Source organism: Eumetopias jubatus, unplaced genomic scaffold, assembly GCF_037043125.1.
Source record: "Eumetopias jubatus isolate StellerSeaLion01/CBP00866 unplaced genomic scaffold, mEumJub1_p1.0 scaffold_3, whole genome shotgun sequence".
Classification (NCBI taxonomy): domain Eukaryota; kingdom Metazoa; phylum Chordata; class Mammalia; order Carnivora; family Otariidae; genus Eumetopias; species Eumetopias jubatus.
The window spans coordinates 123,981,299-124,000,403 of NW_028274809.1; the positions used below are offsets into that span (position 1 = coordinate 123,981,299).

Consider the following 19,105-nt stretch of genomic DNA (forward strand, 5'->3'; position numbering starts at 1 on the left):
GTGAGGTTTCTGGAGTGTAGCCCGGGATTGTACTCCCGTCTGTCTGATCTCACACAGAGCAGATCCTAACCCTCCCCTGGGGAAGGGGCAGATAGGGTCTGGAGCAGCTCTCAGATGTCGAGGCTGAGTTCCAAGGGGGCTCTTCTACCATCTGAGACCTTTGGCCTCCAGGTACTCCATTTCCTTGCTAATTGAGACCAAGCTGCTAAATCTTGCCAGAAAGGCTCCCTTGAGTCCGGTAGGGGTGAGAAGGGCCCAGAGGAGTGAATCTCAGAGCCATTGAGGGCAAGGAGGAGGCTGACTGGAAGAACCGGGGATTAATTGCATTTGGAGAAACTGTAAACTATGAACTGAGGTCTCTAGCAAGCAAGGGTTTGTGGCTAGAAAAGTTGGCATTCCAATTTCTCCTTGAATTAAGGGCAATGTTCAGGAGTGTACTAGGTAATCAGAAGTGAGGTAATGCCCAGAGCACATATGAGCTGGAACAGATGAAAGCTGAAGCTGGAGGAAGCCAGGCCTTGCCCCTGAAAATTTAATCAATCTGTGACTTGACTCTAGTTACTGTAGGATCACAGCCCAAGCCCTACAGTAATTGGTTTTATACTGTTTGGATTTCTTAGCTTTCTTTTCATTTTACCTAAGAATTTTAAAGCACTCTATTCTGTTTTAGTTGTGTTTAAAGGAAAAAGGAAAAAAAAAAGAAAAGAAAAAGGACACATACACACAAGAGATTTTTGTGAGCTGTGTTAGGGTTGATAATATTTGGATGGCACCTAGCCCCCCAGGTCCTGTCCTGTCCTTGAGTTTTTACAGAGAACAAAGTCAGGCGAAGGGGACACTATTACTGAGAGGCTTTTGCCTCAAATCCCAGTGTACAAATCTCTTGGAGGTGAAGGAGATCCTTTTACTTAGGCTAGTGTCAAACCTGAGGGTCATCCTGGGCTTTTCTTCCCTGGATCCACATACATCGACTGCTCTGATATTCATTCATTCAACAAACACTCATTAAGCGTCTACTACATGCCGGGCACTGTTCTAGGCACTTGGTCTTCAGCAGTAAACAACTACAAACAAACTAGCCCTCGTGGAGCTTACGTTCTAACAGAAAAAGAAAAACTGATGGCTATGGTAAGTACTGAGGATAACTAAAACAGAATAAGGAGGGAACAGGTGACTCTGGGGATTGTGCATGTGTGTGTGCACGCATGCATGCATACGCACACTTTTACTTTAAATAGGGTGGTAACAAAAGAGTAGAGACCTGAAGTAAGTGAGGGAGTGGCATCCCAATATCTAGGGAAAGGGATTCCGAGCAGAGGGAAAAACACATGCAAAGGCCCTGGGGTAAAAGCATGGTTAGCATGTTTACCAAGGAGGCCACTGTGCCCTGAATGGAGTGGCAAAGGCAAAAGTAGTAGGAGAGGGGGTCAGGGAGGTAGCTGGGATCATCTACGATCACATAAGACCTTACAGGCCACAGTAAGATCCGTTACTTGCCTCTGAGTGAAATGTAAAAGCTTTTGGAGAGTTTTGAATAGAAGGGAAACATGATATTCATGATTCCCAAAGGATGATTCTAGGTGTTGCATGAAGTCTAGAGCAGCGTTGCCTGATAGAAATATAATGTGAGCCACAAAAATGAGTCATACATAATTTCAAATTTCACAAGTTTCATTTGTCTTCTTGACTTGTTAATCCCAATGTCAATGATCGGGTTGAATCAACCATATTTCTACTGCTCTCCAGAGAGGTTAGGGGAGGATTCTGGGTGCCCTTTCTAGCATCGCATTATGACTTTCATGGGTCTTAGCCACTTTTGTCTTCATGAGCTCCTTCCCTTATGATAAAATAAGAATTATTTTACTAAAGCATTGGTAAAAAGATGACTATTAATATTATATGTGAAAACATTTTCTTCAACATAAAAGATCTTTTTGTTTTCTTCCGATTTTCTTCTGATTTTCAGAGAACTTTCTGAAAGAAGTTGCCTGCTGTGCTTAATGGAGTTTACTCTCGCCCCTTCACAGAATTATCCTATCTTCCCTGCATGTCCCCCAAAGTCTGTAAGGTGAGTATTTGAGCCCCTCAGGCCTTTATGAGGTGGCTCCCACCATCTCTAAACTGGATCAAGGTGAGATAATGTTATACCCAGGGTCGTACTCTATAATAGGCTGCGGAGTCATCCATAGTTTATTTCCATGGCTAACTAAATTTGTCTGGCAGGTTTATATGGTGAGCTCAGATAGGAACCTAGCCCAGATAATACAGGGCTAGTATATAAAATAACTCAAAATTTGCATCAACATATGAAACTTCAACCCTTTCATTTTTTCCGAAAGAAAAGTTAAAGTTGAGGAGACATACAAAAGATGTACTCTTTTTTTATTGTCCCCTATTCTTTGTAATCTGGACAGAGCAGTCACAGGTGGTCGGTAGATTCTGGATTCTTCTTACATTGCTCAGCCTAGGCCACCTTCAGTACCTTATGTGGCAGTCATTGAGGGGTTCAACTGTAATTTGGCTCTCCTCCTTCCAAGCACATTGTGGGATTGGGCTTTCTGTTTAAATTTGGGCATGGTGATGTGATCTACTTTGGTCAACAGAATAGAAGTAGAAGTGTCATGTGTTGCCTCTTGGTCAAAGTCTTTAAGACAGAATGTGCAAATTCTTCTCTTTCCCTGCCATGGGTCCACCATGTTGCAGATGAAGAGATGGAGGCCCCTGTCTCTTAGTGAGGACACCATAGATCAGAGTCCCTTGAGATGGACATGTATTGTGAGCAAAATAAGCCTATTTTTTTTAGAGTATTTGACAATGAAGCATCCCTGGGGCTAGAATATGTCCATAGTTGTATTTCTCCATTTCCAGATCTCCTTTGAGTCTTACTTTTCTAAAGCTCTCTGGGGTCAACATAAAACATAAGACTGTAACAGCATGCATTATACTGTAATATAGTTTAATCATGTTCAGTGACCTGCTTGTGGCGACCTGTCCTAGAAAGGATGATACATCCTGTGCCTTACGTGTGTCTATGCAACTTCCTTTGCTCAGTGAAATATGAGCAAAAGTGATGTATAGTTTGCTATATTTTCCCCCTCCTCCTGTGGCAACTGCTAATGTCCCAGGCAGAAGCTGTTCTGTCACCTTGGGTCCTAGAGTCAAAATGACATAGAGCAGAGGTACAACTGACCCTTGATAGACATGTAATGTGAGAGAGAAATCAATCTTTATCATGTAAAGCCTCTGAGAGTTTGGGGGTCATTTCTTACTGCAGCATAACATGGCCTAACCTGACAGATGCATAACCTCAAACCCGTGAAATTTAGAAAACACCAGCAAATCATGGAACTAAATATTACCATTATTGGAGAAGAGGAATTTTCAGACCTTCTCATCCTATTAGGCCTCCTTCCCCAGAGTGGATGGAATACTTTAACCCATATTTATCCTTATACTCAACTCTATTAGTACTTCTACAGAAAGAGGACTTGCTGCTCTGGTGGACTAGAATTCAAGGCATTTCCTGGCCTATGCTTTGCTAGTGAGCTGGTCTTAAAGGTCGGGATGGACAAGAGGCACTTCCTTTTTTTACATTCTTCCTCCACAGAACCATGCTTCTGGGAGAGTATGTCAATCCTGCCCATTCAATTGCTTGGGCAAGTGGACTTGCGCTGCTCTACAGACCCAGCCATCTAATATTTGGAAGGGAAGCCTCCTGGCCTCAACTTTATTCAGCCATATTCACCATGGGTACAGCCTCAGCCATATGTGTCTGGTTTAACGATAGCCCAGCAACGGGGTTATTGTGCAAGCAGTACTTTGGCTACTGTTCCTCAGGTGTGGGACAGTCAGGAATAAACCCCCAAAGGAAAGGAGAGATGAGTGATTACCCCAAACACCAACGCAAACGCTAAACAACTTCTCTAAACCTACTATCAATTTCTTATCTGTAGGATTTCCCAAATAAAAGCAATATTGCCAGCAGCTCACTCCATATTACTGTTTCCAAATAAAATACATTTCAAACAAAAATATTCCAAACAAAATAAAGAATAAGTGCTCAGTCAAGACTCTGTATAGGCCTATTCCAAATGAACTTTTTTTTTTTTTTTTTGGATGGGAGTATTTGGAGGGGGGAGGGGTTATTGGAAGGACGGTGGGAAATGAAGCTATAGAACACCATGTGGAGTCAACATGCACTTACTGAGCCACCTTCCCATCAGGCAGGTGCATGCTCGCTTTCCTCACAGAACTCACTTAATTATTAACATGTTAATATGTTGCCTATGTAGCTTGGCCATCAGCATATAATTTAAAGAAGTAGGATGAACATTGGAGAGGACCAAAACATAATAGTACTTTTTAAAGATTCTATTTTTAAACAAGTATTTCACAGTCAGATAATTTTCATAAGAAAAAGCACTGAGGCTTGAATGCCCAAAATGAATAGAATTTTCAAAAATAGGAATTGTGACTATTTAAAGTATATTCCTATTGGTTTTTTTCTTTGATTCAAGTCTTGCATGAATAAGTGGGCTTTTGGCTTGTTTGGGAAGACTTTCACATTTGCAAATTAATGACCCAGTCCTAGCTGTGATGGTAATGTCCAAATACTTCATTTCAAAAACAAACTCAGATTCTGAAATTTTTAATAGCTCCAGATCCAGGATTGGATTGTCATTTATTTGTGCTCTAAAGCGTAAAATCCAGGACTGACAGAAAGAAAACCTAACTGAGCACAAGATCGGGGCAGTTTAAGTGAAGGAAAGTGATTCACTTGACTTTAAACTGCAGTTGTTGAGATAACTCAGTCAATATACCAATTTCTGCAATCTGTCACCACTGAGAAATTATGGGAACTTGAAACTATTTATAAAAAAATGGTTTCTTATAATGTTATTAGGCTAACTCAACAGATATATATATATATATATATACCCAGTTTATGTGCAGATACAAAGGCAAATTCAATAGGGTATTGAAACAATTGTAATAGGATGCAATAGATGCTATGAACGTGACAGAATTATGTACAAAGGAAAAAAAGAATTATGTACAAAGGATGTGACTGGGGGGGGTGGGGGTAGGGACAAGGAAAAATACTAGAATTTGTTTTGTATTTTTTATCTCACATTTAAAATTTTTCTGTTTTTGTGTGCTTTTAGATATATATAACTGGTATGGTGACACCCATGCAATTTATAAATAGATATAGGTAGATATGTTGCATAATCAATTGTTTAGAGAGTGGTGCTAAAGGAGAACAAAAACAGGAATCACTTGATCTGAAGTGTGGAACTTGGGACGACTTCCCCAAATAAGCAATATTCGATCTGAGTCATACAGGAAGCCTGTGAGTTTGCCAGGCAGAAAGGTGGGGGAACCATCTTAGTCAGAAGGAAAATATAGCAGTGTTTTCTCATATGTGTGAAAGAACGTGTCACTTTTATGAATGGGATGTGCTCTGAGAGAGTCCTGCGTCCATGGTGGGACATGTGAGGGAAGGGAGAGGTAGAGCCCATGGCGGAAAGGTTGAGACCAGAGTGTGAAGAACTGAGGATGCCAAGTTCATGAACCTGTGTTTTGTCCCACAGGAAGGAGGGAGGGAGGAAAGAAGGATAATCAGACCTTTCTACTGCCCCGTTAGCTCATCTGTGTGATTCTCTTCTTGGCTATGATCCTAAGAGTGGGTCTCTCTGTTGGAGGAAGAAGGAATGAGAATCAAACACTCTCTAGCCGCACCTAACACGTGAAATATAGCTCTGAACAAGAGAAGGTTTCAGGCTTTTAACAATTGGACTCTGATGAGTCCTCCAGAACTCTACAGCCAAATCGATAGTGTTTGTTAGCACACTATTGATCTCAGACATGTGGCTAGGTAAGTATTATCTTTGAACTCAGTCTTTTTTCCACTGTTAATAATATTTTATTCCAATTGTTAGGTATCTGTCTAAAAATCATGAATAACCAAATCATGAAATTGAAGGCAATAGTCTTCCGTACTTGACATTGTGGGCAACTTCTTATATTCGCCATGGGTCCTAGTTGCAAGCAACAGAAGTTACTCTGGCTGATTTAAGAAGAAAGGGGACACAAAAGTATTGAGTAGCTCAAATAATCTGGGGAATTGGGGGATGGACATGGGGTGAGGGCATGGAACCAGGCTTGGAGGCCAGGAAGCCAAGAATGAATCCCCCAGTTGTGCTGGAAATTGATCCATCAAATCTGCCGCCGGCCCTAGATGTTGCTGCTTCCACTGCTGGGGGCACCCACACTGAAGGAGCCTGTTGCTGCTGCCACCGTTCACTGCAGAGTGTACCCCGCAGCAGCCCCACCCCAACTTCACGTTCAGAGCCTGGGCATGGGTGTCTGGTTGGCAGACTCTAGGTGTTGCCCCTGCTTCCTAATTGCAATGCAGGGTGGGAAAGTGATCAGGCTCTGCATATAGTAAGATGAGGAATTTCCCAAATGTAGCAAAGGAACTCAGATGCTGGAAGGTCTAAAGGAAAGCTAAATGTCCACTTTCCACTTCCTTTGGAAGTGCCCCAGCTTATCTTCATGGCACTGCCAAGTCTGGTTCCTGTCCTACATGTCAGATTGCTTTGTCCCTAGCTTCTCTTCCTGCCCTTGACCCTTCAATGAGGATAACCCCTGTGGTAGTATATAAAACATCCCTTGTGGTTTTCCTTGGTTCCTGGTGCAGAGTTCCTAAAACCCTTTGAATTTCCTAAGTGATAAGGGTGACAGGAGTTTCGTTTGTTGAGGTGTTTCTTAGGGATTCTCTACATAGCTTCAGGATGGAGACTGGTTGCCAGAAAGATCAAGCCTTGATTAGAAGCTTGGAACTTTCAGTCTCAAACATCACTGCTACACCCACCCCTGCTCCTGGGAGAAAAGAGAGTGAGGCTAGAGGTTGGCGATTGAGTTAATCGCCAATGGCCAGTTATTTAATCCATCATGCCTATGGAATGAAACCTCCATAAATATCCCTAAATGATCATATTCGGAGAGCTTCCAAGTCAGTGAATACATCTCTGTGCTGGGAGGGTGGTGCACCCCAGCTCCATGAGGACAGCAGCTCCTGTGCTTGGGATCCTTCTGGACCTCACCTATGTACCTCTTCATCTGGTTGTTCATTTGTATCCTTTCTAGTAAACTGGTCAACCTAAACGAAGTGACTTTCTGGGGTCTGTGAGTTTTACTAGCAAATTGTTGAAACTGAAGAGGAGGTTGTAGGAACCTCAGATTTATAGCCTATCAGTCGGAAATATGGGTGACCCTGAACTTGCAGTTGGCATCTGAAGTGGGGGCAGTCTGTGGGAGCCTTTTCTCCCACAGGATCTGACACCTACTCCAGGTGGATGATGACAACTGTTTTCAGAGGCTGGAGATGTGGTGTTGCAAAAGACACCAAATATATGGCATCAAGATGGAAAAAACCAAATAGCCACCAGGATGGTGTCCCTAACTTGGTGTCCTGCCATTTGCCACTCTCTCTCTCTATTGACTCCTGTGCATTTTTTTTCCAGTTCTTTTGTGGCTCCTTTCAAATCTGTTATTTCAGCCACTGACCCTTCTCTAAGTTCCAGTCCTCCCATCTATCTGCTTACGGAATGTTTCTATTTAGATGTCCCACCCTCACCTCAAATACACTTTGTCAGAAAAACGAAATCTTTTAAACCCATGAGTCCTCTCCCCTCACTTACCTCACCATGACACTTAGCGACTAGGATTCCAAACTTCAGAATCATGTTTAATTCCTCTGGCTAATCCTAAATCTTTCTGATTTATCCTTCATGACAACTCTTGCATTCACTTTCCTTTCTAATTCTGCAGCCTGGGCTCTACTTCAGCTCCTTTTTGACTTATGCCTGGACTGTTGCAATGGTCTTCAACCCACCTCACTGCCCTCTGTCTGTGCCCTCTCCAGTGCATCCTAGACTCTGTCGCCGGAGTCTTCTTAATGGGCTAGCTCCATGAGTATCAGCCTCTCAACAATGCGATGGTTTCCTCCTGACTATAAGAGAAAGTACACCTTTGCAGGCCTGCCATTCAGGGCCTCAGCCATCTTGCTTCAACTCTTTTACTCTGTTCTAGCATTATATAGTCTCTGATTTTACCTCAAACATTTAAACAAACTAAGAAATGTTATCATGCAGGGATCACAGAAAGAAGATGTTGATTTCAGTCTTTCACAGGTCCTCTAAATGCAATGCCTGCAATGTGTCCCCTTACAATCTCTTCTCTTCCATGACCACTGCCCCATTTGAATTTGTCCCCACTCTCCTCCAAACGCTGAGTGCATCAGTGAGTCAGGGCAGCTTCCCTGAGCAGAGGCATAGCCTGCATCTCAAGATTTGGGGTTTCCTTCTTTCTTCTCTTTCGTTTTATATCCCTCCAAAAGTAGATGTCAGTAGATGTGACAAGGCAGGAAAACACGAAAAACAGGACTTGCCTACTCTTGAAAGCTACTGACAATTTAAGCCAAATAGTCCAACATCCGCTTCACTTAAAGTTACTGAAATGGTATTTCTGAAAATCGTATTTTCATTTGTGTAAGACATTATCATGCCAAGCTATTTTATTGTTATCAAAGCTGGGGAATTACAAAGGAAGTACATTTTTAGAAAGAAAGAGACAAAAATTTGGTTCTATTTTGGCTCTAGATTTTTCAATTAAAGCAAATGATGTCTATATCTCTACCTAACATTTCTCCTATTGATTAAGTAGAAGTCCTCAGGGACTTCTTTCGTGGGGGCCTGGTCAGCTGCACCCTCTCTTCCCAGAGACTTGAGCCCTCACAAGGGCAGGGCTCCTCTCCAGGGCTTGCTACTCTCCTCACCAAGATAGACATCACCTGTAGCCACATTAGTCTATTGGCCCTCTTGCAAATATTTCTCTCACTTCACTGACTTTATGTCTTTTTCTCCCCCACCGCTTTTCCATTTCTACCCAGTTTGAATCCTGCCCTCATTTCATGACCTCTATTCAAATCCTACCTTCTCCCTGCAATCATCCTTGATTATCCAACCCAGAGCTTTCTTTTTCCCAAGGACACTCAAAACCGTTTGATTCATCCAGACTTCTCCTCTAGCTGCCTCATTCAGCAATTATTTTCATGGTTACTTGATAAATAGTAAAGAGCTGTACAAAGGTCAGCTACAGAGCCGTTTTTGTAGTCTTATCTTTTCTTTCTAGATAAATGGTGCGTTTCTGAAGGGCAGAGACAGTGTTCTGGGAACCGAACCTTGCTCATGCCCCTAGTGTCTAGCACAGCATCTCTTCAGAGCAGACCCTGGGGTGGTGGAAGATGGGGGCTCAGAGGGAGTGGATGCTGGACAGTAACCAGCATAACCAGCAGTATCCAGCTCTCCTCTGTTGTGGCCATGAGGACTGCACCTAACCCACCCTGCAGGGAAACCCGAGCGGAGATGACTGTTCGCTGTTGCTGGAGGCCTCTGACCGCAGGTGCATGGCTCTCCAGCAGGCACCTCTACTACAACAATGACTGTTGGAGACGGTCTCTCAAGGAGAACTTGAGTTGAGATGGCAGGCAGCCTGAGACCACTGACAATGGAGCACAGCTGGCCTGGAAGGTTGCCCGGGCCCGCAGCAGGCTTGGCAGAACCAAGAAAGCCTTTGTAATAGTAAGCCACTGAAATTTTTGGATTGTTTGTTACCACAATATAACTTGGCCCATCTAACTGATACTTATTTTAAATCCCTAATGATTAGGGGTTTAATTAGGTAACCTGAAAGCCAAAGTGGGATCCTTGGAAATTTGGGACTTCAAATGCAACAAATCTACAACTAAACAGGGAGCAATTCAGGGCAAGAGAAAGGGTTTTGGAGTCAGACCAGGGTTTGAGTCCTGGAACCCATGCTTTACAAGGTATATGTCCTGAATTGGTGGTTTTCAAATCTTTTGGTCCCAGGACCCCTGTATATTCTTAAAAATTATTGAGGACCCTAAAGAACTTTTGTTTATGTGGGTCATATCTATGAATACTTGCTGTATTAGATATAAGACCCAAGAAATTTAAACATATTAATAGATAAAAATAACAATACTTAACCCATCATCTGTTAATATATTTTTATGATAAATAACTATATTTTCCAAAAGAAAAAAAATGAGATGAGTGTCATTATTTCACATTTTTGTAAATTCCTTAATGTTTGGTTTAATAGAAGATGAGTGGATTTTTTTCATGTTTGCTTTTTTTATTTTATCTGGTGGGATATATTGTTTTGAATGAAGTAAGTGAAGAAAATCCAGCTTCACAGATACACAGTTGAAAAATGGAGGGATTTTTAAAAATCTTTTCATTTAATTGAAGGCATTCTTTGATACTACACCAAAACTTGAGATGATTGGGAATTTCTTAAACATTCGTTGCAACATGGAATCTGAAGCCATATCAGTGAACTTTTTGTGTTACATTAAACCCCACTGATCTTTTACTTTGAAAAGAACTTTCTAAAACCCATTCGTGATTTTGTAACATCACACACAGGTCATTTGGAGAGTATTGTTTCACGGAAGTATGCAGGTCTTTCAAATGTTGACCCACGTCAGTATATGATATAAAAAAAAAAAAATGGTATTTCTTACCACCACCTTTGATCTCCTGGAAAAGTTTTCAAGGATTGGGAAGCTATTAAACTCATGGTTGCAGATACAAGTTTTCCAAAATTTAAGTTTCATGTCAAAGCTGCAATTTTATTGTTGGCAACAAATACCATCAGCTGTTTTTTCCTTGAAGTGACAGGCTCACTTGGTTTTTGTTTTGTTTTGTTTTTTTGAAAAAGAAAATGTTGGCTCAGTCCCTAACTTTGAATGGCCATAGTTTGTCAATCTGTCAATGAAAAATGGTATTCTGTGAAAAAAAGCAGCTAGTTCAGCTTGCAACTCAAGCCATCACACAAGTGCTTTTTCTTGAGAGGACGTTATAGTTTGATATACAGGAGAAATACTTTTATGCCACACCTCAGTTTCACCACGCAAAATGTCAAAAAGATATGTACTCAGGGTGTAATTTCAGAAAATGAGTAATTTGCTTCATTAAGCAGTAACTTGGCTTTTATGTTGTTGTTGCTGCTGCCTTGATTAGTGCTAAGGCAGTAAGTAACCCTTCTACCCACACTGCTTTTGCACCAGTGGTGGAAATACAGAGAAAAAAGCAAATAATATTTCAGTATTGTTACAAAAAGTTCTGAGAATTGAATGCAATATTGCCTCGAGAATTGAATAAAATATTTAACAAGAAGTAATGCATGTAAAGCCCTTAGTAGAGTGCCTGGTATATAAGTGCTTATTACATGTTAGCTATTACTATTCATCTATTGATTTTGTAAAGGTATAGCTGTCATTAATAATGGTAGTACTGAAAATCTTCCATTTTTCCCTACCAACTCATTCCTCTGGCAGATCTCCATTTTAGTTCATTGTTCCAGCTGTCTCCTTCTGTGGTCTCTTTGTTCCAGCCGATATCTGCCACCCACAAGAACCGTACTATGGATCTGACCTCTGTTGTGCCTTCACAGTGACACCTTCTTTTCTTGCTGCTACCATCTTGGTTAAAGAGCATGACTTTGTGGAAAGAAACTGCCACTAAAAGCAGTTCTGGCTGTTGGTGTTTGACCTGCCTGACTCAGTTTACTACTCTGTAAAGTGGGAATGAGAATAGTCCTTTTATATACATTTTTTGGGAGGGTTAAATGAAGTAACATATTTGAAAGTTAACTGGCTGAGTCCCCAGCTATAGCATGTGTTCTACACATCTTGGTTTCCCTTCCTTTATCCTTTTCTCATGATTTTGTTTTGTTTTCTGTGTGTTTTTTAGGTTTTTATTTAACTCCAGTTAGTTAACATATGGTGTTATATTAGTTTCGGGTGTACTGTTTTGTTTTTTTAACCATTCTTGCTCTTCTTCCTTCCCCTCTCCAACGCATCTAAAATGTTACCATTGAATTGCTTTTTTCATAGCAGAGCTCTTTCACGAAATCAGTACCCCACACACATGAACCGAGTACACATCGTGTACTGGGTTTTCTGACAGCGATTGCAGACTTAAGAAAAGAGATATGCTTTGAGAGCTACAGTCCATGGTGGAGGGTTTTGTCATCACCACTGAAGCGTCTTTCCCATCTCTCCACTGCCCTCCCTGGAACACTCAATGGAAGGTCAGTCTCCTTAGCATTGCATTTAAAGTCCTCCTCAAGGCGGCCCAAACTGGCTTCTCCTTCATATTTCTTATGTGTTGGCCAAACTGAACTCATCAGCCTTTGAACTCATAGTTCCCAGCTTCCATGTAACAGTGCCCCCTGTTCTGTCTTTTGGAATGTCCTTCCTACCTTCTCTCGCTGTGGAGAGCCCATCTGTTCCCTAACCCCTAGTTCGCCTTCCCTGTGTGTGAGACCCTCTCTGGTCCCCCAGGGGCATGTGCTGTCCTTCTCCCTACACTTCTGTCATAACTTCATTCAGATGCTTCTTAGTTAGGGTATTTGCCATATTCTATGTGAGCTAATGGCATTTATGCACATCTTGGTCCTCTCAACGGGACTGTGATCACCCCAGGAAATGCATTTCTCTTCCCAACCTCAGCAGGTTACGTGTGGGCCTTCAAGCTGCAGTTACTCTGTGACATGTGTATTGATGGAGAAGTGAAAACTAATTTTTATTTATTTTGTCAAGTTTATTAACCAGGATCCTACACCTGAAATCAGCTATGGTAAAATAAGGGACTACTTACTAGCAACAGTACCAAAAACACTAATACATTTCGTGTAAGCTGCTCTGCAGTCATGGCCTACAGCTTCTGTTCTTAAAAAAAGCCTTAATAAAAGCACAACATAACTATTTATTTATTTATTTATGTCTTCTTCATTTTCTTTCATTACTTTCTCGTAATTTCCAATATACAGGTCTTTCACCTCCTTGGTTAAATTTACCCCTAGGTATTTTATTCTTTTTAATGCAATTGTAAATGGGATTGTTTCTCTCTCTTTCTGATAGTTAATTATAGTATATAGAAACACAACAGATTGTTGTGTACTTATTTTGTATCACACAACTTTACTGAATTTGTTTTATTAGTCCTAAGTTTTCTGATGGAGTCTTTAGGGTTTTCTATATTTAATATCATGTCATCTGGAAATAGTGCAGATCCCGCTGTTGGTGGGAGTGTAAACTGGTGCAGCCACTATGGGAAACAGTATGGAGGTTCCTCAAAAAAAATTCAAAATGGATGGAAGACCTAAATGTGAGACAGGAATCCATCAAAATCTTAAGAGAACACAGGCAGCAACCTCTTTGACTTTGGCTGCAGCAACTTTTTGCTAAATATGTCTCCAGAGGCAAGGGAAACAAAAGCAAAAATGAACTATTGGGGCTTCATCAGGATAAAAAGCTTTTGCACAGCAAAGGAAATAATCAATAAAACTAAAAGGCAGCTGTGGAAAGAGCCAAGATGTCCATCAACAGTTGAATGGATAAAGAAGATGTGGTATATATACACAATGGAATATTATGCAGCCATCAAAAGGAATGAGATCTTGCCATTTGCAACGACATGGATGGAACTGGAGGGTGTTATGCTGAGTGAACTAAGTCAATCAGAGAAAGACATGTATCATACGACCTCACTGATATGAGGAATTCTTAATCTCAGGAAACAAACTGAGGGTTGCTGGAGTGGGGTGGGGTGGGAGGGATGGGGTGGCTGGGTGATAGACACTGGGGAGGGTATGTGCTATGGTGAGCGCTGTGAATTGTGCAAGACTGTTGAATCACAGATCTGTACCTCTGAAACAAATAATGCAATATATGTTAAGAAAAAAAAAAGAAGAAGATAGCAGGAGGGGAAGAATGAAGGGGGGTAAATCGGAGGGGGAGACGAACCATGAGAGACGATGGACTCTGAAAAACAAACTGAGGGTTCTAGAGGGGAGGGGGTGGGGGGATGGGTTAGCCTGGTGATGGGTATTAAAGAGGGCATGTTCTGTGTGGAGCACTGGGTGTTATGCACAAACAATGAATCATGGAACACTACATCAAAAACTAATGATGTAATGTATGGTGATTAACACAACAATAAAAAAATTTAAAGAAAAAAACTAAAAGGCAGTCTATGGAATGGGAGAAGGTATTTGTAAATGACATATCAGATAACGGGCTAGTATCCAAAATCTATAAAGAACTTATCAAACTCAATACCCAGAAAACAAAAAATCCAGTAAAGAGGTGGGCAGAAGACATGAACAGACATTTCTCCAAAGAAGACACACAAATGGCCAACAGACACATGAAAAAGTGCGCAAAATCACTCGGCATCAGGGAAATACAAATCAAAACCACAATGAGATATCACCTCACACCAGTCAGAACGGCTAAAATTAACAAGTCAGGAAACGACAGATGTTGTGGAGGATTCGGAGAAAGGGGAACCCTCCTACACTGTTGGTGGGAATGCAAACTGGTGTAGCCACTCTCTAAAACAGTATGGAGGTTCCTCAAAAATTTAAAAATAGAACTACCCTACAAACCATAAATAACACTACTAGGTATTTATCCAAAGGGTGCAAAAATAGTGATTCAAAGGGACACCTGTACCCCAATGTTTATAGCAGCAATGTCCACAACAGCCAAACTATGGAAAGAGCCAGATATCCATCAACAGATGAATGGATAAAGAAGATGTGGTATATATACAATGGAATAGTACTCAGCCATCAAAAATAATGAAACCTTGCCATTTGTGATGATGTGGATGGAACTAGAGGGTATTATGCTAAGTGAAATGAGTCAGAGAAAGACAATTACCATATGATTTCCACTCATATGTGGAATTTAAGAAACAAAACAGATGAACATAGGAGAAAGGAAGGAAAAATAAGATAAAAACAGAGAGGGAGGCCAACCATAAGAGACTTTTTTTTTAAGATTTTATTTGTCAGAGAAAGAGAGCACAAGCAGGGGGGAGAGGCAGGCAGAGGGAGAAGCAGGCTCCCCACTGAGCAGGGAGCCTGATGTAGGACTCGATCCCAGGACTCTGGGATCATGACCTGAGCCAAAGGCAGATGCTCAACCAACTGAGCCACCCAGGTGTCCATCCATAAGAGACTCTTAACTATAGGGAACAAACTGAAGGTTGGTGGGGGGATGGGCTAACTGCGTGATGGGCATTAAGGAGGGCACTTGATGTAATGAGCACGGGGTGTTGTATGCAACTGATGAATCACTAAATTCTACCCCTGAAACTAATAATACACTATATGTTAATTAACTTGAATTTAAATTAAAAAAAAAAGTAAAAATAGAACTATGATATGATCCAGCAATTCTAGTTCTGGGTATTTACCTGAAGGAAATGAAAACCTGTTCAAAAAGATATCTGCACACCAATGTTCATTGCAGCATTATTTACAATAGCCAAGATATGGAAACAACCTAAATGTCCACTGATGGATGAATGGATAAAGAAAAAAGAAATAATAAAGAATATTATTCAGCCATGAAAAAGAATAACCTTACCATTTGCCACAACATGTATGGACCTTGAAGGCATTATGCTAAGTAAATAAATCAGACAGAGAAAGACAAATGCTATATGATCTCTCTTATACGCAGAAACTAAAAAATATATGTATATATATATAAAAAAAAAGCAAACTCATAGATGGAGAGAATAGATTGGTTTCCAGAGGTAGAGAGGTAGCGAATAGGAGAAATGCGTGAATTATGTGTTTGTTTTTAGTTTAAATAAATTGAGTAATAATAAAAATAGAATGGATCATGGAGGGCAGATAAAATATACTTAAATTGCTTTAAAAAATGTCAAATGCAGACACTTCCTATTGCTCCTGTTGGTATACCTATTAGGAGAAATTCCTGAATTTTCCTGAGAACAGGAGGATATGTGATTCTAGAAAGGAGAACAAAACAGACAAGTGGATGATCTGTTTCTGATCAGAAGTTTCTAGGAGATAGCTTTTTTTCTTCTTTTTTTTTTTTGCAGAGAAGTGTTTATACCATGCAGTATCTTCAAAAGAACAGAAAACCAAAAAACCAATAGCTTTGGATTTCTGGGCTTGTCCTGGGGCCTGACAAGATGGTCACTTTTGTTTTATTTCCTGGATCTTGGTTCAGAGCTGTTAGTTTGTAAGAATACTGTGGTTAAGCCTCTTTGGGTAAAAGTCTTGTTTAAAAGTCTGGCTTGATAGGTTTTACCTATGGCTTTTGAATAGCTTTGGAAGAAAAGTGAGACCAGCTCCTCTAGGGCATTGGAGAGACCACCTTTTTTGTGTTATCAGAGTGTTCCTCCTGAGCACCTGCCGCAGGGCTAGGCTGTGGCCACTGGATCTACTTTGAGCCATGAAGGTTCGTGCTATGTGTCTTTTCTTCCTGTTCACTCTTCTCCTATAGGGAATAAAGACTCTCATGCTTCCCTAAAGTTTAAAGCGCACTGATTCTGGGCGTGTGGAACATGGTTGGCAGATGGTTTAATCCTAGGTCTGATGATCACAAAGATCTTATGTCCTGGAGACCCAGTTTTAGACATTCTAGTTCATTGTCAGACCCTGGGCCTGATTTCAGGTTTTTGAAAATAATCCCCAAGGCGGCTTCTCTGTGCAGAGAACTGCTCTCCTGAAACCGTGTGAGAGGGCCCTTCTAGATCAGAGAGTTGGAATCTGTCCCTTGGTCTTTGCTGGTACAGGAACTTCCAGGTCGTGGGAGAGAGGTAGCAGGCTCAGAGGAGGCTGGGTAAGAAGCCTGCGCCGCCCTATGGCCACCTCCCAGAACATCACACTTCTTTGGGCTGATTTGCTTCGTGTATATTGCACTTCTATCTGGGATGCTTTCCTCTTTCTCTCAGCCCAGGAACCTATATCTCCTTTAAGACGCTGGACAAGTCATTTCTGTCTTACTGATGCATTCCCATGGCCACCATTTTGTTTTTCCCTCTGTTATGTTTCAAAGTGTTTCCAACCACCTGTCCTATAGCATTTATCACAGGGCAGTAAAATTACTTATGAACATTTTTAAAAAAAGATTTTATTTATTTGAAAGAGAGAGCACATGCGTGCATAGAAGGAGAGCGTTTGCACACAGAGGGAGAGGGAAAAGCAGACTCCCTGCTGAGCAGAGGGCCCCACTCAGGGACTCCATCCCAATACCCTGACTGAGATCATGACCTGAGCCAAAGGCAGACGCTTAACTAACTGAGCCACCCAGCTGCCACAGAAATATTTTTTAAAAAAGATTTATTTATGGGCGCCTGGGTGGCTCAGTTGGTTAAGCGACTGCCTTCAGCTCAGGTCATGATCCTGGAGTCCTGGGATCGAGTCCCGCATCGGGCTCCCTGCTCAGCAGAGAGTCTGCTTCTCCCTCTGACCCTCCCCCCTCTCATGTCTCTCTCTCTCTCTCTCTCTTTCTCTCTCTCAGATAAAACAGGGACTCACTGCTTCTACCTGTGACCAACGAAAAGCAAGGCTACCAGATCTGAATGGGCCACACCCCCTTAAAATCTTTAAAAAAAAAATAAAAAAAATAAAAAAGATTTATTTGAGAGAGAGAGTTCACATGCGTGCAGGGGGCGGGGCAGAGGGAGAGAATCTTCAATCTAGCATGGAGCCCAGCCTAACCCAACAGAACCTAACTCTGGGCTTGATCCCACAACCCATGAGACAATGACCTGAGCTGAAACCAAGACTCAGTCGCTCAACTAAATGAGCCATCCAGATGCCCCCGAACATTTTTATCTCCCTAAATGGACTGTGAGTTCTTGGGCCCAGTGCCATGCTTCATTGTATCAGCTTCAGAACCTAGTAATGGACACACAAGCTAGAAGCCATTCACTATCAACTGAATGAATGAATGGAGTCCAGGCTTTTGGGTCTATAGTTATTATAAGCTCAGAAACCATCTATTTGGAGCTTACTTATTAGATTATTTGACTACCTAGGGTTTTATGCATATGTCTTTATATTCTTTCTTGGCATTTAGAAAATCCTTTTAGAAATTACCAACTGTTTTAGTTATGTTGTAATAGGCCCTCCTCCCTCAAAAGAGGGGACTCCTCACTCCATCCCTGCACAGGAGAGGGACATACTTTCAGGGGCCAGTATGGGGGTGGCATCTGAAATCAAGATGAGTGAACTCCAGGAAGAGAGAGCCAAGGCCTGCTTTTTTTCAGATCCCAATCTTAGAGTTTATGACATTTATTTTTTTCCCATTAAAAGCTGTCCCCTTACAGTTGGTGTTTCAGATGGCAAGCGGTGCCTCACCACGAATCTGTTAGTGTCCTCACGAGCACATTTTGTTCCAGGAAACTCTCAACCTGTTTTTGGGAGAGAACCCCCAGGAAGTCCATTTATCATATGACTAGAGTAAGTGAAAGGTAATCCTTTTTAAAATGTGAGTTATGGAGCTTTGTAATGTGCCATTTATCTATGTCTACTGTGGAACGGGAGAACGGCAGGGCAGGTTTATTACTTAAACAGAGTGTGCTCTCTGTTGTCTTTAGGGCTCCATTCCCCACACCTTGTTCCAGCACACAGAATATTCTCCTATTGTGAATTTTGATGAAAACACTGATGGAGCACCTAGAGTCACTTGTTACCAAATATGAAGTATGTATTTGAACACACACACGGTAAGCAAGCTGCTTAATTATTAGGCTTCTGTGTCTATGTAAACACGCCTTAGTTTAATATTCAATATCAAATATATTTGAGGAATATATTTTTGGAAGGAAGCTAAACAGCTTTGGAAATTGGAAAAGTTCTAGAACTCTTAACCAGGCAGGTACATTTTAGAAGATGAAAGGGATCAATGCAGTCAACTATAAATTTGAGAAGCTTCACTAAAAAAATGAAAGGAAGGATTCTTACATTTCTTTTCCCTTTTTATAAAAATAGTATTGACATGTAGCCACAAACCCTGGCTGAATGGAACAAGATTTGCATTCACACAAAATAGATACACAAGATATTTAGTTCCCAGTTTTAAGAAGTCAATGTAAACCAGAGAGAGAAAACCCACAACCTCCGACCTTTTTAAAACCCTTGCTGCAGACGTTGAACTGAGAAATGGCAATACTAT

At 41.3% G+C, this 19,105-nt stretch overlaps 1 protein-coding gene across 1 annotated transcript in view; it reads left to right on the forward strand.

Annotated features, from left to right (window-relative positions):
- The first annotated feature begins 1,020 nt into the window (after positions 1 to 1,020).
- B3GLCT (beta 3-glucosyltransferase) overlaps positions 1,021 to 19,105 on the forward strand; it is a 136,112-nt gene continuing 118,027 nt past the window's right edge. Inside the window, exon 1 of the mRNA XM_028106794.2 lies at positions 1,021 to 1,128. Within this exon, the coding sequence (XP_027962595.2) occupies positions 1,021 to 1,128 (108 nt within the window). The remainder of the gene's footprint in view (positions 1,129 to 19,105) is intronic.